We start from the raw sequence: 24,188 nt of genomic DNA on the forward strand, positions 1-24,188 counted from the left end.
GGTAGCTACCGAACCAATATCAGCTCTGTTTGCCGACTTCTTTTTCTCCTTCCCGTGCTACACAGTTTATCTAAATCAAGCATGCCCTTTTTCACTCTCATAGACTCCCAGCAAAAGTCGAAACGAAGAAAAGAAACGAGTTAGCCTGACTGAGCGAAACAGAAGCGAAGTCGCAGTGATTGCTCTTGTCGCCTAGCTAGTAGCCTCCCTGCCCAGTTACTAACGTTAGCTCTTCTCCGTCTTGTGTCCCTCTCTTCCTATCTCTGTCAGTTCGGCTCAGTAGTTTAGCAGGCTAGTACGGAGAGACGAGGGCTGCTCCCTTTCGCCTCTGCTCAGTCTGCCCAGCACACCACCACCATAGATTCCGCACCATGGCTGCCACAGACGTTGACGTATTTTCGGTAAGTAAAAGCCAAGGCGTTTCTTTTTTTCTCTTTTGGAGCTGAAAACATTGTAAGTGCAGCCACGGGAACACTTGGTTGTGATTAGTAAAAGTGTGTGTGTGTGTAAGGTTAGCTGCTGTGTGTGGGTATGAAGCTAAGCCTTCCCAGCTTTTGAAGCCTATGATGTGGGCTCAGCCGAGATGGTGGAAGTGATTTCTGTGATGGTGACTGGATTTCTTTCAGTTAAGACAAATTAAGGTGACGCTGCCATTGTTTATTATTTCAATGTCGTGTCTTGTTATGTTTATTGTCGCAATTGCGTTTCTACCCCTGTATTATTAGAAGTAGCTGTAAACACAAAACATTTAGGAAGGGTAATGTTACCATATCATATCACTGTTTTTTTAAAATACAACAAGCTAGCTAGCAGATAAAAATACTATAAAATAGGATGCCGTTTCTATAAACTCACTGTTGTGCACCACAGACACACTCGAAGTCTCTGTTACTAGTATTATTTGCAGTTCTGTTGTGTAAAACTACAATACTGTGATGAACTACTACATCTAGATAGTTACAGTGTGATGAGCCTCAGTCCTAACAATGTGTGGACATGTGGTTTCATTTTAACTTCCTGTTCAGGGGTGCAAAATTAAACTTGAGGTTCACTTTCTTAACTCATAATGTGATATTTACACATAAGGCCATGTCAGTTTTACCAGCCGGAAGATTAACAAGGTCTTGTTACACTGCTGATGGCCTGTGTTTCTCTATACAGCACATCACAGTAGTAGGTTGGGCATACTATCATTTGAGAGTGGAATGTATCCTGCATTGTTTTTCATAGTGACAAGCCCTGTTGTCAGTCAGGTGTGACCCTGTAGGTAGGTACAGTATGGTGATGCAATACAGTCTAAAGAAAATACCAGTAACATACAGTAAGGTAGTTTGCTCACATACAGTCACGCAAAACATGTGCGTTATGGAAAACTAATATTATAGTGACGAGGCAAATGCAAAAGAGGTGATTTAAAAAGGGCGATTAACTTCTTGGCAGATGCTTGAAGAGATCCTTGTGGTGGTGAATTGGACAGTAAGCAGCACTGAGTTGCAGGGATAAAGAGATTAAGAACACACTCCGGGCCACTCCTACCACTTACTGGTGCAACACATGTCTGCGAAGAAAGGAAAGGATGCAAAAAGAGGGTGCATAAGATATTGCACACTTCGCATTTCTTAAATTAGGAAGGTGTCCAAGAGGGGATGCAGGTTGCAGAAGATATTGCAGACTTGTGATTTGTAAAATGTGTCTTTTGGAATACAAAATGAGAGAACTGATTAATGAGAAAAATGCTGATTGCAGTGAAACAGGCTTGTGGAACTTGTTAGCAGCACAGCTGTCTGACTTCCTGTCTAACTTTCTGAACTAAGTGAGACCATATTGAACAAACGGACATGCTTGCCTGGCAGTTTATGTAAGGGGCACGCTGTTAATTATGTGCAGCTATTGATAGGGATGTGAGGTTGGTTGCATTGTTGGCCCACGTCAATCCTATGTTGCTTTGGGTTAACTTTCTAGGCCAGAGCCACATGAGGCGATCAATGGAGTCAACTACCCATCTATTGTTTTCACTCACTGATTGCATTAGAGTGTGTAGCATATATAAAAGGATGCAGTTCAATGGTTATGTAATGAAATGCCCTATAACATGTTTGGCATGTACAGTGCTTACTGACCCTGAAGAGTATTGTCTCTCCGGTGAGGCCTGCATACAGAAAATGAAATTAGCTTCATAAAGTGCTTAAAGGCAAGAGACAAGGAATGAGGAATTATGGGGCAAGTCGCTTGCACTTTAAAATTGCGCCTTTGCTCATTTGTGCAGAGGATGATGTTAGTTTGTGAATACATTATCTACATATGTGGTCTAGTTACAGATTTATTCTGTAAATTCAGTCTACATTGGTTCATTTTATACATATTATATGACTTAAAACACCTTCCTTTAAACCTTAGCCAGTTCCTTTTCCATATTGTTCAGCTGCTCAGATCAGATTGCAGGTTCAGTATATACAGACTGTTGTGTGTCATCTGTGATGTTAGCTGTATATAGAACATACAGGCCAGAACTGGCTAGAGGCGAGCTTGTCAAATCCAATGTTGCAGATGAATCATGACAGCCGAGCTGCAGTCTCTGTGGTGATGAGTCAATATCCATCTATAGAATAGGTCCGAATTTATAAAAGACCGGTTCAGAGCCCAAATTGTGATCCTCTAAGATTAAAATAGCTGTTCAAATAATGTTGGCAAAAGCAAAAAAGATTTTGAGGTAGTAATGTTTGTTATGATGTTCTTTCATAACATAAAATGTTCCTTCCTTCATTCAAACAGATGTAGTCCACTCCACACTGAACATCTGTGGACAGGATGGCCTGAAAGTTAGGCTGTTCCATAACCTCACAAGTTTGATCCTTGTTTTTTTCCCCAGTACAAACAGTAAAAAGGCTGCATGGAATCACATTTTTTCAACTCTGATTTGGATTCTGAACCATGCAACTTGCACGAGGCATGTATGTGAGTGCTCAAATCAAGGCGGACTTGGCTGAGACAGCTCTAGCAGGTTGGACAACAACACAAAACAGAAAGTAAAAGAAAGGGACAGTTGTTAATCTTGTCAGTTTGTACTTTACCTGCAAATTCTGTCGGCTGTGATGTCTGTAAATGTTGATGTGAAAGCCAGAAAATAAGAAAAATGTATTAGCTTACAAAAAGGGCACAAAATAATATGTTTAATTCCCTGAGATATCAGATTTCAGTTAGTTTCCATTGTTCCATAGATACCTCATAGTAATCCACATATGATTTTTTTTTTTATTACTTACTGCTTAGTGCTCTCCACGGGGATCCACATTTACTATCAGTGATAGTAAGGAAACTGTGTATTTGTCAAAAGCCGAGTAAAGATTGGTGAGCTGTTCATCTGTCTTGTAAAATGGTTCCTGTCTCAGTCATTTTTTTTTTGTTTGTCTTTCCTGTCCGGCATAGATGGGTGATGAGCAGTAATGTGGCCATACAATTGTTGTGCATGAGTGTGAGACTAGTGAGATAAGTGGGGAAAGTGTGCATTTGATTAGATAATTAACAGAGAAAAACTAGTTTTTATCTCTGTGCTTGTGAATTCCTGATGGCACACACATCTCATCCAAATCCCATCAACATTTTTACCATTACAACATCACTGCTAGCACATGTAGCAGCAGGCGAACGGCTAAAGCAGTACACAAGTGCAAAATCTGTAGGTGTGGTTAGAGCTGACAAAATTGCAAAAACATCTTATCCAAGTATAGTTCTTGTTAGATTGCTAGATAAGATGTAAAATCCTTTGTGCTATAATTCATAATGAGCATTAATGCAAAAAAACCCTTTCAGATCTCAAAAGTATGATGTACCAGTACATGATTACAATTTAACGGACATCAGAGACTTAAGTCTATGTGACTGTCATTGGACAGGAAGACCTAGCCACCATCCTTCTCATCTAGAGTACTGACTGTGCGTGTGGGTTTGTCTTTGAGGTTATCATATGGTCTCCTCTTCACAGATGCTAAGAGGAATTAGGCCCAAAGTGTCTCTAGAAGCCCCCAAACTGATATCCGCTCTCAACACTAAATAAAACATGTTGCTTTCAGTGAGTACAGCTCAACAGCTACACTGTTAACCACAGCTATTGTCTACTAACCACAAAAGGCTAATGAGATGACTCATCCTTCAAAAACCAACTGAGTATTTGTCATAGAAGTCATAAAATAGATGTCAGTAGTTACATATGTTGTCAGCTTAGCTTGAGTCATTTGACACTCTAAGTATGTACACATCTTATAGTTAAAAACAAGTTATAGTTAAAAACATGACTCAAAACAGTCCCGGACTCTCAAGTAGGGCTGCAACAAACAATTGTTTTCATTATTGATTTCATTTTATTTATTTATTCATTTTTTCAAAACTTCATTAATTATTTTACTTTAAAATGTCAGAAAATAGTGAAGAACAGCCCATCACAATATAATAGTAATAATAATGTTTATTTATATAGCCTAGCACTTGTCAAAATCAGCAATTACAAAGAGCAGGCATAAGGCAATAGAATAATTCAAGTAAAAACAGTGAAACATTTAGATCAATAGCAAGAAAAAATAAAATAAATAAAATACCTAATACACATATATATGTACACATACATTCCCAAACTGTATATATAAAAATATACAGTACATATATACATTCAGAGACATCCACTTACACACACAACCTCACACACATGCACGTTTGCCAGATTAAACTAGGATTATAAGAAAGCCTTATTAAGTTTTCAAGACCAATTTGTTTTAGTCCTCAATCTTGCCGTAGGAACAGCCAGAAGGTTCTGGCAATGCCCAATGTGACGTCTTCAATTTTTCATTTTCTGTCAAAACACAAAGATATTCAATTTACAATTATATGAACTAGAGAAAAGCACCCCCCCCTTGCTTTAGCCAGTAAGAGTTTGACACAAAGCAATCACAAGAGTACATGCTCCAAAAAAGCCTACTAGCATGCTACAATATCTATTATAAATTTTTTAGAATCCTGTCTCCGTATGTATAGAGTATATATGTCTTAAAAACAATGAATATAAATAATACATATAGGAAGTGGAAGTGAAGGAAGGAAGGAAGAGAAAAAAATACCATAATGAAAATATGGAATACCACCTAGCAGTTGATCTGGCCTCCTTTTTTAAAATTTAATGTGAAAACATGACATTTAAAGGAAACCAGTTCTACACAAAGTGCACTGCAAGTTATTGTAAATATTTGAAGCTTCTTCAAAGGCCTTCCCTCTGTGTGTTTCCCCACACACAAGCATCAGCAGCAGCGGTGTGTGTGTGCTTCAGTCAGGTTGCTGCTGTCTGTCAGGTGAAGGATCACTGAGGCAAACACAAGCTGCAAACACAAGCCAGGTGGGAACAGAGGCCAGAAGGCGTGAGGGAAGCTGAAGAGGGGATAGAAAGAGAGCAGAAGGGGGGGTCTGCAGCAGGAGAGTGTGACTGGTCATATCAGCACTGAAAATGTTTCCTTGGAGTGATGGGTGCTTAAAACAGATCTTGGTTTTGCCCTCAGTTTACGCCAGGTTGGATCTGCATCTGCGTCACATATTTGTTTAACCTTTTGGAAAGTTTGTGTCACAGCTGATGTCTTCCTTGCCTGCTGCCAGTGTATTCACTCATTTTTGTGATGTTTGAAATGCTTCTGTTGCATTGATTTGCAGTTTAAAGACTGGACTAGTGCTGAAACAATTAGTTTAAAGATATTGCGTGAGGTGAAAGGGACAGGTGCATGCTGGAGTTCTGAAAACAAGAAGTTAGTGATTGCAGTTTGACCCACTGATTTGGCCCGCTAATCAACACGGTCAGCAGCTGGAGTCAAGTCTGAACACACAAACATGGTACACATGTTTCTAGATTCAGTGTGACTTACACTTCCCAAGGATATCATTATCTTTGATGTCCAACGTGAATAAACATTCACGAATCTGCCAAGGAATCATAGAAAAAAAGATTATAACTCCAGAGCTTGCCTGAGAATCATCACATTTTTACATTTTCTTCAGTTTAAAAGTAATCCAGTGATAGTTGTTTGTATCCATGGGTACATTGCCATCAGGAATTGCTAGTAGCTAATTTGGCATACCTTTTAATGGTGTTAATTTGCCAAAATGTAAACAATTATAGGCTTAAAAAAGGGGGCTCAAGTTGTAGCCCACAGCGTAACTCACTGAATCCATGGCAATATTATAGTTCATGGGTTTGTGGCAGGTGTAGTTGTCTTGATTTTGGCTGAGGGGTGGCTCACAGTGTCTGACTTTGAAACCCCTGGTTTACATTAATTGTTTAAGTCATTGATTAAGCAAAAAATGTGTGAATTTGCTCTGGGAAATTGTGATAGGTATTTTTCATTATTTTCTGTCATTCCATTGACCAAACAATGGATCATTTAATAAGAAACATAATGGAAAGATTAATCTATAATGAAAATAAGCATTAAATGTAGCCCTTAACTGAACAGTCTACAGTGATGGCTGGCACTGTGATAGTTGTTTAGAGAGTGCATGTATATGTACACTGTGTAGCTTAGTAGGAAGACATACTGTGACCACACTGTATCTTAAAAATAAGTGGTTTGATTTATTTATATTAGGTTATAGTGTTTGTTCTGTATACCTGGATATGTCCCTGACTAGAAAACGTAAGGTATGTAGCACCAGTGATTTGCACTTCAGCTATTTGACAACGCAGGCCTTTTTCACAGCAGATATTTTGACTTGTCATATTAGGAAAAGCACAGGTATACAAATAACATTGACATTGGCTTTTCGAGTTCTCTTCAAGTGTCCCAGTAAATCATGGCACTGTGACAGGGAGCCAGCATGCAGACAGAAAAATGCTGACAGAAAAAGTGGTTCACGTCAGCCAGCTACAAACACACAGCATTGTGAACTAGCTTATATGGTTTGTGCCTCATTTCACTTTGAGCCACCTGGGGCCCCTGTGTGCAGCCATTTCCTGTTGGCCTGGTGATATGGTGGCCTGGGAACTGAGTCGTTTCCTCACTCCGAGACAGTTGACCAGAAGCTTTTCATTCCTGTCATACTTTACGCTGCTGCTCTTCTCTCCTGCGAAGTAGCTTGGATGGGTGGACAGATGCCCCAGAGTTTCCCTAATAGCTCTCCTCCTGCTGGTTATACATCCTTAGCTGATTGGTGTTTTTATGCTGTTGTCAGTAAATGTTTTTAGGAACTAGGACGATCAGGTTTATTTTTAGCTTTGTGATGCATTGTTCATGTAATCCAGTTTGTTTTGAGCAGAGGTTCATGAGATGGAGAAGTCTTTTTTTATATCGAACTATGTAATCATTCAGACAAAGTAAAAACAAGAAAATGACCAAAAATGGAGATGTTTTCACATGACAATAGAGATTAGCTGTAGCTCTCACATATATTGTATAAATACATGACTTACAGACTTACATGCAAGCTAAGTCTAGTCAGTGTGCAGACACTCATTTCTAGAACATTTTTAAACAAAACCAAAATAATCTTACTACAATGACAGATTTTTTCACTTGTCTTAAGAAAACATTTTAATTCTTCTGCTCTATTATATATGCCTATATTTAATAGATATATAATAAAACACCATCAAAGTAGCTATTTTTCAGCATAATGAGTACTTTTAGTTTTGACACTGTGAATATATGTTACTGATAATACTTAAGTACTTTTTCTTAAGATTTGAATGCAGGACTTTGACGTGTAATTAAGTATTTTTACATTGTTGTATTACTACGTTTACTCCAGTAAAGGATCTTAGTACTTATTTCACCATTGAGTCCAGTACACACTCACACATTCAGTCAGTTAAGTCTCAGTTTGTGTCCACGTCTACAGTTCTTTTCTGTCTGATCCTTAAAGATAACACTGTTGGTCAGGTCTGCATGCTCTTTTGGTAGCCCTCAGTCACAGACCCATCTGCCTCTTATGATTCACACACACACACACACACACACAAAAATTATGTGCTACTGACAGCTTGGTCTGGTTCAGTGTAGGAGGTCAACCTAGAATTATGTCGTGAGTCAGGATTTTTGTTATTCTTCTGAATTTGAGAGTTTCACCAATGTGGTTTGGTAAGTTTGGAGCAATTTCCACAGACACAAGGTTTACAAGGTCAAAGAACCCCTTGAGTGAGTGTGACACAAGCTTGCCCCTCGACTTAGGCCATGCTTCTCTGGCCCAGATACGTATTGAATAGGCACAGTGAGTTTCCAGAAGTAGGCCTGTGACCTGAAGTGTAAATTTCCAGACTTGCGGTGTAAGACAAAACAATCCCCCACTTGCATAAAAAAATGTTGTCAAGGTGCCCTTGAGCAAGACGCCTAATCACCAACTGTGTGCAGTTAGGCAGCTGCCACTTGTGAAACATGGATACGAAACAGGGTGTTGATGGACCATGAGCATGCAGGCCTTTTATTTATTCTTCCCTGGATAAATAAAGGCTTATATAAATTGTCAACCTCTCGTATTTTAAACACAACTCAGGAATCCAGAAAGTCACCACACCGGTTTCCTTCAAGGCCCGATACCAGTGGTCACCCCCCCCCCAGCAATCTATTCGAATATCACCACAACCTTCAGTCAGCAAAGTTTACAGTGACTAACAAATAGAAATGGCCACTGCCTCTTCCTCATCCCTGTAAACCTGCTACTGAGTACCACAAACATTACATTCATTTGGCAGATACTTTTGTTCAAAGTGACTCACAATAAGTGCATTCAGACACAAAAGGAACAAGAGCTAGATGTCATCAAAAATTGGAAGTGCAACCCTCCCAAATAAACGGCTAAAAGCATGTTAGAGAGCTACATTGCACAGCACCTTTGACATTCTTTAGGCCTATCCCTCATTTTAGCATCTTGATGAATGATGTCTGTCATGCACACAACCTCACTTAAAGGATAGGTTTACATTTTTTTAAGTCTGTCTTCAAACAGGTGCCCATATGAACATTGAAACAGATTTTTATTGGCTGTAATCATTCCTCCTGTTCATACTGGCCATCCCTTCCTAAGATATGTCCAATGTAAGGGATGGGGATAATATCCACAGTCCTTGTTCTGTGTAAAAATACATTCCACAGTTAATATGATACTTTAGCAGCAATCAAGTGGATATCTTCCAAAGTTAGTCTTTTCAGTACGAAGTTCCCCTTTTGCGTTTCCCTGGATAGTGTTTCCTTGCTTAGCTGTGGGGTGGGATAATAACACAAAGAGCGATTTTTGTACTAGAAAGACTGCTGAAGCCTCATTAACTTTGTAATGTATTTTTGCACTGTGGATTTTGTCCCCCATTACTTTCAATAAAATTGCTTTGGAAACGGATCTCTTCAGGCCAGGGCCAGTGAACAGGAGGATCAATTACAGCAAGCAAAACTTGTTGCAATGTTCATAAGGGTATCTGACTATTGTTTTAGGTCAGACATGAAATCTATCCTTTTTAATGTATGATTTCCTTTTATATCTATGAACATATTGTTCCAAATGGGAAACCACAGCAGTTAAAAAAGAGAATTTCAAGTTTTTGACTGGGTATGCTGCTACCTGACTTGGCATGAAACACATTTCCTCAACTTGGCTGGATGTTTCACAAACATGTTTCACAAGCATATTTACAGCTTGTATTGATTTATTTTTTCACTGAACACAGGTGTTAATGTAATGCAATAAACTCAAAGTGCGCTGTAGCTCAGCTCAGTATTGCCTAGTTCAGCTCAAGTCAGATTACTCCAGTAGTGTTACCTGACACATTAAGCCCTATTTCTATTTTTCCCCTCATACTTACTACCACGCACACACACACACACTCACAAATACACACAGAGCTCATCCCTTATTGTGCAGTTCAGTCAGGTTTATAACTCATCTACTGAGTATGCAGAGCCTGCCTCCGCCTCTCAGTTCAGTACAGTCGGGTTGCGTTCAGATGAGCTCTGCTCTGCTCTCAGGCTGCTCTGTGTTCGGTGACATCAGCCTTCAAGTATGCAGTCCTTCGTGGCTGAGCCAGACGAGCTCGGGTGGCCCCATTCATCTCAAGGTGCTGTCTGTTCCCCTCCTCTACAGCTTTAACACACTCTTCTCACTGACTGTCTCTCCTTCAGATGAGATGGGTTATATAAGGGCGATCAAAGGTGAAAACGCTTACAAGCCAATAGTTGTCTGTCTGTCTGTGCTTTGTTGTATATCGGTAATCTTTGGGCTTTTAGGATGCTCTCTCCTAAATGCAGATTGATTACAGAGTGGTTGTAAACGGTCTCTGCAATAATGTACTGTAGCAGTGGTGATTGTGATCATTTTTGGTTTTGTTTACAGGCTTAGGTGGTACAGCTTGTTGCATTCAATTTCTATGTATTGGAAAACATGATGATATAGGGGATAAATTAAGATAAATGGGGTTTATATCATGTATTCAGATTGCTTGTGCCATGTGGCTGTGGTGACCCATCAGTGCCGAAGTAATAGAAATGAGTAACTGTAAAATGTTTATTGTTGTTGTTGTATTTATTCCAAAGAACTAGAGTAAGTGACTTTTATTCCCAACCGATGATATTCTCATTATCCATACTGTATTAAATCTCTGAATGAGTTAATTTCTCTGGTTGCTTCTTATACAGTGCATCTTTTCTCTGTATGGAAATATCTTTAGTTTCTCATGCTTATGAAGGATTATTCTTGAAACTCATCCTCACTGCAGGCTGTGATTACCTAACTCATGATGTTAGGAGTCTGCAGAATGTACGGAGGGTCTTTGATGTTCATTTATATAGGAATGTGAAGGCTTCAGCTTCCGTGCCAACCAGCTCTTCCTACGACTAATGTTTCCCCCATGTGTGTTTTCCTCACATGTAACCAGGCTTTTAATGTTTTGTTTTGTTTTGTTTGTGTCCCTCAGAATGAAGAGAAGCGTAGCCTGAGTTTGGGCGGACATGTTGGATTTGACAGCCTCCCTGACCAACTGGTCAGTAAATCGGTCACACAGGGATTTTGTTTTAACATTCTCTGTGTAGGTGAGTACCAAACGGCAGCATGTGTGCATGTGTGCGTGAGAGATTGTGTTAAATATTGTAATTAGCAAGTCACGGAAATGCCATGCTGTAACTACTGAACATTTCTCTACAGTCCTTTCCCCTCAATATTTACTTGATTTGTTTAACTGTAACAAAACAGTGACGTCCTGTTATTTCTAGTGACATGAAAGAAATGCACACTTGTGTTGCTGCAATAAAAATTCATTTCTGAAAGCTAATTACTCCCAGGTGACTGAGTAATTTAACTCTCTCTCTCTCTCTCTCTCTCTGTCTCTATCTCTCTCTACTTCTGGCCATCCACAGGGGAGACTGGTATCGGCAAGTCAACGTTAATGAACACGCTCTTCAACACCATGTTTGAGAACGAAGAGGCGAGCCATTATCAGAATGGCGTGTATCTGCGGCCGCGAACATACGACCTGCAAGAAAGCAACGTCCACCTCAAACTGACGATTGTCGACACTGTTGGCTTCGGCGATCAGATCAACAAAGAGGATAGGTAAGGATGGTGAAATGATAATCGATGGTGTTAAGATGTGACATGATTAAATGATTGACACTGATGTGCAGGTCAAAAGATCTTATAATTAAAAGTGGACTGAATTTGGTTTAGAGGTTTTTTTAAACATCCAGGATGCAAGTAGCCTGTTTCAACAACATTTCAGTGACTGTATTTCAGTGTGAACTATAGTCAATGCAGTGGTGGAAGAAGCACTCAGATCCTTTTTATTTAAGATAAAGAACCAATAACAATGTGAAAATACTCTATTACAAGTAGAAGTCCTTCATTCAAAAGCATACTTAAGTTAAAAGTACAGAAGTATTATCAGAATATTATACTTAAAGTATCAAAAGTAAAAGTACTTGATCTGCAGATAAAGGGCCCCTGTGACCTATGTATTATTAAACTGTATATGACACTATAAGATTAATACTGATGCAACATTTTACTGTTGTAGCTGCTCAAGATGGAGCTAGTTTTCATATATATATATATATATATATATATATATATATATATATATATATATATATATATATATATATATATATATATATATATATATATATATATATATATATATATATATATATATATATATATATTTTTTTATATATATATTTTTATATATATTTTATATATATATACACACACATACATACACACATACATACATACATACATACATACATACATACATACATACATACATACACTATACTATACTATACTCTCAGATGTTTCTTGACCTATACAGTCCATGGTTTAAATCAAGCCGTAGCAGAATTTAGACGACAGTGTGTAAAACAAACCATGGTAAATCTCACCAACAGTGCCATTTACTGCATCAGGACCGTTTTGACTTATTCTGATAAACAGTACTCATTGTATGAGTCAAATTCCGTTCATCTGGTACTTGAAGTAAGGGCATGAAATCAAAATCATATTTCCATTTGACTCCTGACTGTTGTAATGACAGATTTTCCTGTCAATTCTTATCCAAACCCTCCTTTGTCTTTGCAAGATGACAACGCCATAGTTTTGCCCAAATTAGGTCAATGTTGCCTAGGGATACAAATGAGAGAAACAGACACAAACTAATCTGCACATTTTGGTTTTCTCTGTAGGATGGGGATGAGGTAGGACAGCAAAAAGGAAATGGTTAAATTTATTTATTTTTTACATTCAGCTGTGGAATGTGTTCTTGTTGTGAGCTAGCCAGCAAGCAGCACTCTCACGCCCTTTGATAGCAGCTTTCTCTGTAGGCCGTATAAACCAACATGCTGAGGGACAGACCCTGCAGTGGACTGTAAAGGCACACAGAGAGCCTCAAAAGGTCAGGGTTAGTGCATTCCACAGAGAAGATTGAAGATAGATGTGCAGGAAGAGGACAGATGACTGTAAACATGTTGCTGGCTGAGGATATAATAGATTCTTTTACTTATGTCTCACTGCAAAATAGAATATGGGCAGACTTGCTGTTGATAATGCTGCTGTTAATTTAAGTAATCAGCAGGGATGTATGTGCAATATGATGATGGTAACAGGAGGACATGACTAAGCATTTTACTAGTAAAATCAAATAGAAACAAAACCAGATTCAAGCCAGTAACTTAAGTTTAACATGATGAACTCTGTACTCTGCGATTTTCCTTCTCCAGCGTTCACACTGTACTAGTTAGGAACACACAAAGAAGCAGCTGGCTATCAAATTTGAAGATCTGTCTCCTTATAGCCATGAAACTGCATTTTGGGCTTGTTTCTTGTAGGTGGATCAGAGTATGTTCTCATTTCTAACTTACTTATTGTAGCAGGCACTTGTAGACCTGATCACGTGGTTCGCACTTCGAGCACTTTGAAGCATTCGGGGTCCTTGTGACTGATGTGATGTAATGTTGATTCAGGATGGGTTTCAGATGGTTTGACATTGCTCAATTTTACAATTGTTTTCAAACACGTTTGCTTGTACATCTTGCACATCTGAGCTGGAGAAAATATGAATGCAGAGGTGACACCAGCTGTAACCAATGAGGCTGACATGGTAGCTCCTAAATATATCAACATAACATTTGTTTGGGAACCACAGTCTGTTTAAAACATTTGAGGTATAAATTGGAGGTGATGCTGGTGGAATTGTGAAAAGCGAACACATGTATTATACGCAGATTATCACAACCAAACTATCAAAACAGCAGAGATATGTAGTCTGTAAATGCAGAGTGGTGTCATGAGAACTAAAATGTGACTGACACTTGTATCTATGGTGTTAGCCCCACAGGGCGAACAACATTCCACTGCTGACTCAAATCAACCACAGAAAACCACCTTTAGAAACACCAAATCCATGGTCTTTATTAACATAAAGACATACAAACAACCAAGACACTAACTCAAAACTATTAAAAGGCACAAAGTTAAAACACAACAGCAACACAAAATCCCAGGCTGAGAGGCAGCAAGGCCAGAAGCCTCTCTCCTCTGGTGTTGACACAGGAGCTTTTAAGTGCTTCATTCCCAGGCCAAGTGCGCCTCATTGAGCAATCAGATAGATGTAGCACACCTGGGCAGAGCTAGAGAAGACAGAAGAGGAAAAGGGACAAACAGCACAGGGAAACACATTCAGCCGTAGCAATGGTGACCACAACCTCATATGAAAGAGACTTGTTCAGGCTGCTATGATGCAGTTTATTAAATATGTGGCTGATTTCTAATGGTCTCGTTCTCATCTCTCACAAAATTAGTTAAAGCTGCAGACAAATTACAAAGCTCCAAACAAGCTTGCTGTGAATGTGGCATAAATTATCTTCAAACTGTCTCATGACCTAACATTATCAGGCTGGTGACCATATTGGGGATTGAAAGACATTCAAAATTTAATTTGACATACTTTTCTGGTCTCATTTGTTTAGCTACACATTCAAAACGCTCATGAGCAAATACTACAAAACGTTTGTGTTTTCATACTGCACATTCCTGATTTCTTTGATTTACTGGTGACACTGTAGGCTACAAGGGCCATCACAACACTGTGAGAGAGGACAGGACATTTTGCAGCCTCTGTGACTTGTTTCAACCAGACTTCCATAAGCCGAGCACAAATTTAATGCAGCACTAAGCTGTACAGCTCTAAGCTGAGATCTTGGCATAGAATCAGATCACACAGTTACTGAAAACATAACTGTCTCGGTTCATTTCCCCAGTGCCAAGTCCATATTTCCTTTTTATATTCATTCCAATGCATGAATAAGAAGACAAATATTTATGCTTTTACCCACAGACATAAAGCCTTACAGTTTCTCTTTGGCTGTCTCCACAGTTACAAGCCGATCGTTGACTACATCGACACTCAGTTTGAAAACTATCTCCAGGAAGAGCTTAAGATCAAGCGCTCGCTGTTTAACTACCACGACACCAGGATCCACATCTGCCTTTATTTCATTGCCCCGACAGGACACTCCCTCAAGTCTCTGGACCTCGTCACAATGAAAAAACTGGACAGCAAGGTACACACAACTGACACACAAACACACATCCATATATATGCTGTGGTTTTTTCCTTTGGCAAAAAGCACATTCACACACAGTCCTTTCCCATTGTCTGTGAATAACTATCAGTGTTGCAATCTGACCTCCCTTTCGCTGTGACCGGTGTGCATTTCACTGAGACGTGGAGATCCCTGATCTTTTTGCTGGGGGTGTGGACTCCAGTATCCCAAAAGAAAGCGAAAAGAAAAATGTTACAGTGACTGTGCATGCTTCCATTTCATGGTATAGGATTTCAAGAAAAGTTCACATGGCATTCTTTGGAGTGAGGCTATTTGGCTGTTACTGTGGAAAAGGTTTGAAGTTTAGACTTCAACAGCCCACATTTTTGGGAAGACCTGTCGTATATAAGCAGTTTCACACTTAAAATCCAACATGTTTCATGTTTTTTTTTCAAGTGAAAATGTTTGATTCGCTGCGTTACAGTCCATCCAATTTTCTGATATAAGATAAAACAAATCAACTGGTTCTTGTGAGGCAGTGATATACAGTGATGTAAATAAAATAAAAATAAAAACCTAAAAGTTAAAAACTAAAGTACATCCTCATCATGCTCATATTACTAATTCTGAGTTCCAGTTTGACATATTTTCAGTTTACATTTTTGCAGGTCAGCCGTACACCAGTCAATAGTCACATTCAGAACCACATTGATTTGTGGCTTTTTCATTAATCACTGGATTCGTGTTTTACCATACATCCGATGGGTGCAGCTCAGTGCAGATACAATCAGTGGCTTGGCCTCAATTAAACAACTGGAAAAAATCTCATCACAACAGCACTTGGAGCGTGAAAGAAAGGGAGGGGGTAGAGAGTCAGGTTTAGTGGGGAAGGACCCTGTCAGAAAGGGCAAGTAAGTGAATTTTAAGGTCTGAGTTGGAGCCGTGTTGTATTTAAGATTTTATTATTTATTTTGTAGATTTGGGGAAATCTTTGGTGATAAGAGGTCATTGCTGAGTTTTCCTTGAATTATTCTGTTGAAGGTTGAGTCTCTGCAGCTTGCTTTGCCATTGTGGCTATTGCTATTTATGCTACCTACCAGATCCCTTTCTTTGTATAGGCATGGATATAAAACAAAGAATTTCTATACATATAAGGTATTGATATAGATGATTTATTTCTGCTTGATACCAAACACACTTGAATAAATTCAACCCATTGATATTTTTCTAAAATGTTTTTGAAAACTGCTCAGTGATATATGCAGCTGAAACCATTCATTGGTTTTTGATCCCAAATCTTGGTTTCAACGTGTGGGAAGTATGGAATTTCAGGAAGGCAAAAGATCCTCAAAACATTTTAAAGCGCATGTTCACAAAACCCATGTTCAAAAAAGAGAAGGATCGACAGAGAAAGAGGCAGTTAAAATGCACAAGTGAAGATTTGTGTGGATTCTGTAAGTGCTTGTTTGACCTAAGGGCCAGAACGATTATACTGATGCCTTGGAAATCACTAAAGCTGCATGCACATAGATGACAATGCTTTTAATGTCTTTTTGTTAAAGTGTGTGAATTTGCTTGTATGATTTTAGGCATGTGTATATGCTTGTTTACATTCTCTCACCTTAAGGTTTACTGATGACATTTTGTTGTTTTGTATACATATAACTACTGATAACACTACTGTAGGAATGACAAGGTGGCAGCTTTGGCCTTGCTTGTGTCTGGTGATGCAATGCTAATGAGTCCAGAACAAAGCAGATGGTCCGCTTGTGACCAAAACCTGCTGGCTTACCTCTGGCAGCTATCAACGCATGGCTGCGCATCTCTGCCAAATGTCTCCCGATACTATTCAAAACAATGACCAGATACTTCAGCCAACTGTCACTCTCAAGGGACAGTTGACAGTTTCATGAGGACTTCAGAAAAAATTATTTTGTCATTGTATGTTATTACAATGACAATGGATCTTAACCAGGTTTCATAGGTCTTGATGATGATTAAATTCACTAAACATAAATGTTCACTAAACAATAATGTTTTTAGTATTTTAATTATTTAACACATTTTACAAGTTATTCCAATTTAACCCCAACTATTTAAGACACCTAAGTTTTGCTGAGGACCAACTGTATTTTTAAGGCCAAACTCATGGTCAACAGCAATGACAAAAGTACTTCTGTTTTTCTTAATTATTTCTATAAGGAAACCCACACAAACAGAGAGGAGTTCACATAGAAAGGGCCAAGATCCAAATTCAGCACTTTTCATGCTGTGAGGCGACAGCGCTGACCACTGAGCCTCTGTGCTGTCTTTACCAGCCAACAGATTGATCAAAACCTGGCACTCTACGTTTGCCAACTGTCCCCTGATACCATCCAAACCACCACAGCATACACTGCCAGCTCTCTGTACCCCCTACTTTGAAGCAAGACATGGTGGCTTACCTGAGCTAAATATATTATCTTTATCCCAGTATATGAACCAAAACAGTTAACATGCGCTAAATGTGTTAGCTATCGTATATAAGCTTACCTGCTATACTCTCCCCTAATATAATTAAATACAAGGCAGCTTACCTAAATCTCCCCATCCATTCATATGAACCAAACTCTTGTGAACCTCCAATAAGGCTGTATGGTAAATTTTGGTTGCTCACAGGCCTTTTTCAGTTGCACAGTGCCAGAAAGTGTTGAAAGTGTAAAATAACAACAATGTTGGCGCTTTTATTCAAAATGATTTACAGTTACATTGTGAGTGAAACAGTGGACTCAGTTTTAGCCAGAGTGGGTGGCCACGGTGAACACCACTCTGACCTCAGTGGCTCTGTCTCAGCAATCTTTCCACTATGTGAAATATGAGCACTGTTTTGTCTGAAAGCAAGCCAGTGTTGAGTGACCACAGTCTGGATGTGACACTGTTTTGCTTGATGGGGTTGTTTATGCAGTGGTCTCTTTCTAGATAGAATAAATGAATAAAGAAAATAGAATAAATGTGTTGCAGGTGATATTTGCAGCCGCTACTCACCACATACTAGCAGCCTTTGCACATTGTGCAGTCTTATTTCTATGATTTCTGAGCTCTAGATGGTTACAGCTTAGGGTTGGGCGATATGATGGTATATACCGTGCAACAGTAGAAATGATTCGGCAATACCGCTTTTTTTTTATATATATATATATATATATATATATATATATATATATATATATATATATATATATATATATATTATTTATATATTTATTTATTTATTTTTCAGGAAGGTTATGTAGCAAATTTGGGCAACAGGACTTCTTACCACGTTCTCACGTGATGTGAAAGCGACAGTTGGTGGCGGTAATGTACCTCCAAGCTGGTTTGCCAACCGCCGCAGAAGAAGAGAGTGACAAGAAAACATGGAGGAGGAGAGTGAAATTACAGAGCAGGAGGAGTTGTTTTGTGTGTATGGAAGTTCCAAATCAAAGACGAAAATAATAGTATGGTTATTTTAAACCATTTTTTAATTGAATTTACAGAACAAAATACTATATTGCGATATAAATACGGTTACTGTGATGTAAAATTACATATACTGTGATAGAAGATTTTGGCCATATCGCCTGACCACAAAAAGTACCTGCTTTGCTTCTACAAACCTAAACAAGAGCCTGACCAAGTCACAGGTTAATTAAGGCTTCAACTAATCATTATTTTCATTGTTGATTAGGGATGCACCGACTGTGAAATTCTGGGCCAATACCGATGTTTAAAATAACAATTTGGCTGATGACGATACTGATTGTTTTTTTGTTATTTATTCCCCCTTTTGTGCCATAGAAACAAAGAAATCTTCATTATAAAAAAACCCCCTGAACTGTTTAAAACTAATTCAGCCCTTCATTACACTATCTTTGACTGAACATAAATTCAATCATATAACCTTTTATTATAACCTTTTCACATTAAAAAGATAATTTGTTTTGGAAAGTAATTGTTTCAAAAGCCTTTTTAGCTTGCTATACAACAAATACAAATAACCAACACAAAATTTAGCCAGTGCAAAATGGTGCGACACAACAGATTAACATCGGCCACTGCCATCAGTGAATGTCATTCTATTTGCTGATAGACAGATAGCAGTCAACAAGGCGAACATCGGCTGATACCGATGTTCGGCTAATATATTGGTGCATCCCTATTGTTGATTCATCATATTGGTTATTTTTCAATGAAGAGATTTACTGTTTAGCATGTAAAATGTCAAAAATATTGAAAAAATGGCCTTCATATGTTCCTAGACCCCAAAGTGACAGCTTCAAATTTCAGTTTTGTCCAACCAACAGTCCAAAACCTAAAAGTATGTACTTAAGGAACCAGCAGTTCCATCTTCTGAAATGTGAATATTTGCTGATTTTCTCAATTTGATGACTTATTTCAGTTAATAGACCAATAAACTAAATAAATGATACAAATGATGATTCAAGTCCGAACACTGTTAAATTCTGGTTACCATGAATACATTTAATTGCCATGAGATGCATTTTAAGAGGTGCTCCATCTTCATCAGAGTAGAATTAGGGCCACATTCCCATTTTTAATTTATGTGCTGAATCAAGGGGAACACATTACTGTGTGTGAATAATAACTTTTATCTGGAAACTAAAGATAAATGAACAGACGTGTCCTGTCTGCGAGATAGCCCTGTCACAGGAAAAACCAGGGAGGCAGACCAGAAACAACTGTTCCCTCAGTCTGTAGAGTTTGCTGTCAAGGCTAGACAATGGTGTTTTTCTTGTAAATGTGGTACAAATCACCCCTCCCTACAGAGGATGGTTGAAAGCCCACCAGAGTGAGTGTGGTTTGTGGTGGATGAAGGCAGGAAGAGAGATAAGAGTCAGAAGGAGGTGTCCTTTGTTTTAAAAGATGTTTTTCTTGAATAGGAGGAAATCATTACCAGTTACTTATCTTATATTAAGAGGATTCAGTTTTTAGAGGTCATTTTACAAACAAGGATTGATATTTCCTACTAACCTTTAAAACGTCTCATAATTTGCACCATAATCGGTCAAATGTACATGGGGTTTTTATAATGATTTCTCAGACTTGGGTGATATAGTATTTTCACATTATTGTTATTGTTATAGGTTTTTTTGCCTGTTTGCACCCGATCAGAGGTTTTCAAATGTGAGTTGACATGGAGGCACAGAGGGAGAAAACATGAGGCAAAGATACTATGTGATGTGAATTTTTTTTTTCAAAGATTACCTCACATGTCAACTGCTTTGATGTGGTTATAGCTACCCATCTGGCACTCCTAGTTGTTAAGAACAAACACTGAGAACTATTTGGGAATGCTCTTTGGCCAGCTGGGAAAACTCTGTCGTGGGAAGTGAACAAATATCTTAAACCCCTCCCTCCTCACTGACCATAACAAGACACTCCCATCTGCTCAAGGCTGTTGTCAACACTAGATAGCGATTAGTGAACTTGGTTTGTTAAATAAAGGTTAAAACGCAATACTGGCTGCCCTGCTGTAAACTAATGATCCAATAAAGTATGATGAGCCTGTAATTTGACTACTAACAAGCTCTGGCTCTTGCTCTGGGGCACTATGGAATTGATGAGTGAATCTGTAGGGACCCTCCTTGTCCTCCCAGTTAGTGATTTGGGTAATGCAGCCATACAGAGGAATGCAGAGAAACTGTTTATTTCTGCACATCTGCTGCTGATTGGAGATGGAGCCTAGTTTGTTTTCATAATCACTGTTTGTTTTATGTATCTGTTAGGGTTCTGACTGAGCTTATTCACTGTACAGTTTTGCTGCATATGGTCTTGTATGCTTCCTCCACCATATTTAGCAATGTAATTAGTTTGATTTATGTTTTTAATTAAGTCTTCAGTATGTTTAATTTAGCTTTATTCACAGTGTTTGGTTATGACCCGCTGACAAAGGGAAGTTAATTGCTCTAATCTGTAATTCACTGAAAACATTGGGTTCATTCTCTGTGCATCTTATCTCATCATATTGAGCTCGACAGGTATGTTTTGTCCTGTCATGAAGATGCATGTCAGACCAGACTAAACCAAACCATTACGTAATAAATGCCATGTGTACGCTTTAAGACAAAGCAGCTTTCAAAACAGGAATGCATATAAATATTTTGGCAGACTCAAGCATAAAAAAAGGACATACAATGCACAAAACATTTTTTATACAATCCCCCCTCTCTTTTTCTCATCTTTTCCTCAGGTTAACATAATTCCCATCATTGCCAAAGCGGACACAATCTCCAAGAGTGAGCTCCACAAGTTCAAAATAAAGATTATGAGTGAGCTGGTGAGCAACGGTGTCCAGATATATCAGTTCCCAACAGACGATGAAGCAGTCAGTGAGATCAACGCCTCCATGAACGTAAGTCATGTTGTGACTCCAATAATCACACTCCAAAAATTCTCATACAATCAGTCTTTCTACCTTTTTACCTTTCCTTATTTTTCACCACCGTATGTGTTTAATGTTGATGATAACATATGTTAAAACTTGGCCTGTTGTTGGATTAAGAAGGATTTTGTCTTATGGATATCTGTGTGCCTACTGACTTGTAACGTCATGTCTTTACCACCTCGTGTGTTACCCATCTGGTAATGGCAGCATGTGTTGGCACAATTTTATTGCTTTTAACTGAAAAATAATTTATGAATGTCTTTTATTAGATACTACAATCCCACAAATCTATGACTGTATACAGGGAAAACCCCTTTGGTAATGTGCTTGGACATTCAGTATGTACAAACATTATAAATAGTTTTACACAAAATCGTATGAACACTGGCTCTGTTTGATTGCAACAGTTCCCCATTCCTCAATTCTTTCCATAATAAATATAATTTATGAATTTGATGGCAGCTCATGCTTTCCTACAACTGGCTTTATATTTTCCATTGTCAAAGTAAATCAGTTATTTAGAAATACAGAAAAGAATATGCATATAGCAATTAACTGAAGATAAGCTAGTGACTTTTGCTCAGGCAGCAAGCACAAATACAGTACATTTTCTCCAGAATATTTAGCCTTTTTTAGTTTGGATTTTCTAATGGGAATGATATATAATCACACTGTGCTCAAACACACACCCACACATGTCCAAATGCACAAACAGTAAATTTTCTCATGTACTGTACACTATCCCCATCTATTCATAGTCGGTTACATCAGTGCCCACACTCACCAGCTTGTTCCTCTGAGCTGCAACCAGCCAGCCGGTTTCAACTCACCACCTAATTTTTGAGGTTGCGTATCTGGCATGGTTTCCCCATGATGCCTCACTGTCGATCCTAACGAGGCATAGTAGCTCTGAGAGCAATAAGAAAGTGTGTGTGTGTTTAATCACTTCAACAAAATAGGCCTCTCAGCCCCAACTAAGCCACATGTTGAACTTAAAACAGAGCTCTGGTGCAGCTCATATGTCAACATGTTTACACTTCTCTCTGGTGTGGTCTGGTTATGAAAGGTGGCAGTCAAAGTGAAGTTATTCGAAATTTAACACTCAATTTTCATTTGTCCGTTTTGTTATGTTATTATTTGTACATGACAACATGTTTGTGTCTAGTGAAACATAACTTGGAAATGGATGTTGTGCTGTAAAGTAACTAGGAAAAAAACTTAAGAAAGTGTAAATCAGAAGAAAGAGGGAGCTGAGGCTCGGCCCCTGGCAATGGCTCCAATTACACTTGTGACCTCTTGACCTTTTTAACACTCTAACTTCTTTTCCTGTGCAGGCCCATCTGCCGTTTGCTGTGGTTGGGAGCGTGGAAGAGGTCAAAGTGGGGAATAAGACAGTGAGGGCCAGACAGTACCCCTGGGGTGTCGTGCAAGGTGAGAACCATTCACAAGCAAGTTAATCAGGGTGTGTGTGTGTGTGGGGGGGGGGTTTGAACAAACAAACACAACAGTGAGTACATGAAAGGGTCAATGGATGTTTAACTCCTTTCTCTAGACTGCTACAGAATGAATATTTTAAGCATTAAGACAGAGGGAGTGCCAGGCTGATATTAACACTGAGTATTAAGGCTGAAGTGTATTATTGATATCATAGCACAGTTTCATTAACATTTAAACCAAGTCAGTAGGACAACTATGGAATAAACACTTTAGTTTGAAATTTCACAAAGATAAGTAGTTTCATTTAAAATAGGTTAATTCCATAAAGTGCCAGTTAATTATAACGCAATCACTTCCAGCTAGTCACTAGTAACTGTTAAGAACTTTGCTGACCTCAGTTTCAGTCATGACTTCCCTCGCCTCTAATGAAGCAACAGAAAGGCCTTGAAGAGTGGTTCCCTGTGTCATTGTCCTTGCAAGATTACATGATTGACAGCTAAACAGCATTCGCAAATACAAAACCAGGAGATTTGTAGTCACAAATAGTTGTAATGAATTTTTACCCTGTATAAATCCAATGATGCTGGTTAGTTTGTATATCCACTAGCTGTTAGTCGGTTGTTAGGATGCTAGTTTACAGGCGAGTGATACATGTAGAAATGTGGGAGTGCTATATCATGAGATATTGCCTCTCAATTAGTCAAGAAACAATGTCAGTACTTGATCTATGGTACAGTCTTTATTATGCCATAATATGAGTGTGCAGGGATTCTATTGCATTGCGAATGCATCTGAAAGTGGTCATGGGTGTACGATTATTGAGGAAGTACATGGCTCAGTCTCTTTGTGGCTCCTGCAGCCGGCTCTGTTCACTGCGCCTCTGTTTGGGTGTTCATGTGGAGATTTCGGGCCAGCCCAAAGCATTAAGTGTTGGATTGGAAGTGGGTAAAAAGAACTAGAGCTGTGACAATTAGTTGATTAATCATTTAGTCGATTGGAAGAAAATTAATCTTCAGCTATTTTGATAATTTAATTTAAAAGTAGGTGTAGGATCTATTTTGTACCACGTGCTGATTGTTTTGAGGATGTTTTGCCCTTATGATAAGGGGACATAATATACTCGGCAGCTGAACGAGCAAGGCACCTATCAGCATCCACGGTGAAAGATGTTTTCCTGCTCATGGCAGAGTGGCGAGTGCGTCCCACAGTTTTCCTGTTTATTTATACCATCCCTCTTAATGAGGAGTACTCTCCACAGCTGCGAGTGTGACTTCATGCAG

At 38.7% G+C, this 24,188-nt stretch overlaps 1 protein-coding gene across 2 annotated transcripts in view; it reads left to right on the forward strand.

The window, feature by feature from the left end:
- The window catches only part of sept8a (septin 8a), a 39,364-nt gene continuing 15,176 nt past the window's right edge, over positions 1-24,188 (forward strand). For both annotated transcript variants that reach the window (XM_044221570.1, XM_044221571.1), the window contains exons 1-6: positions 1-401; positions 10,925-11,039; positions 11,364-11,559; positions 14,879-15,065; positions 21,277-21,438; positions 22,806-22,902. In XM_044221570.1, the coding sequence (XP_044077505.1) occupies positions 372-401; positions 10,925-11,039; positions 11,364-11,559; positions 14,879-15,065; positions 21,277-21,438; positions 22,806-22,902 (787 nt within the window). In that variant the 5' untranslated portion in view covers positions 1-371. The remainder of the gene's footprint in view (positions 402-10,924; positions 11,040-11,363; positions 11,560-14,878; positions 15,066-21,276; positions 21,439-22,805; positions 22,903-24,188) is intronic.

This window comes from Siniperca chuatsi, linkage group LG14 (assembly GCF_020085105.1).
Source record: "Siniperca chuatsi isolate FFG_IHB_CAS linkage group LG14, ASM2008510v1, whole genome shotgun sequence".
In the NCBI taxonomy this organism is placed as follows: Eukaryota; Metazoa; Chordata; class Actinopteri; order Centrarchiformes; family Sinipercidae; genus Siniperca; species Siniperca chuatsi.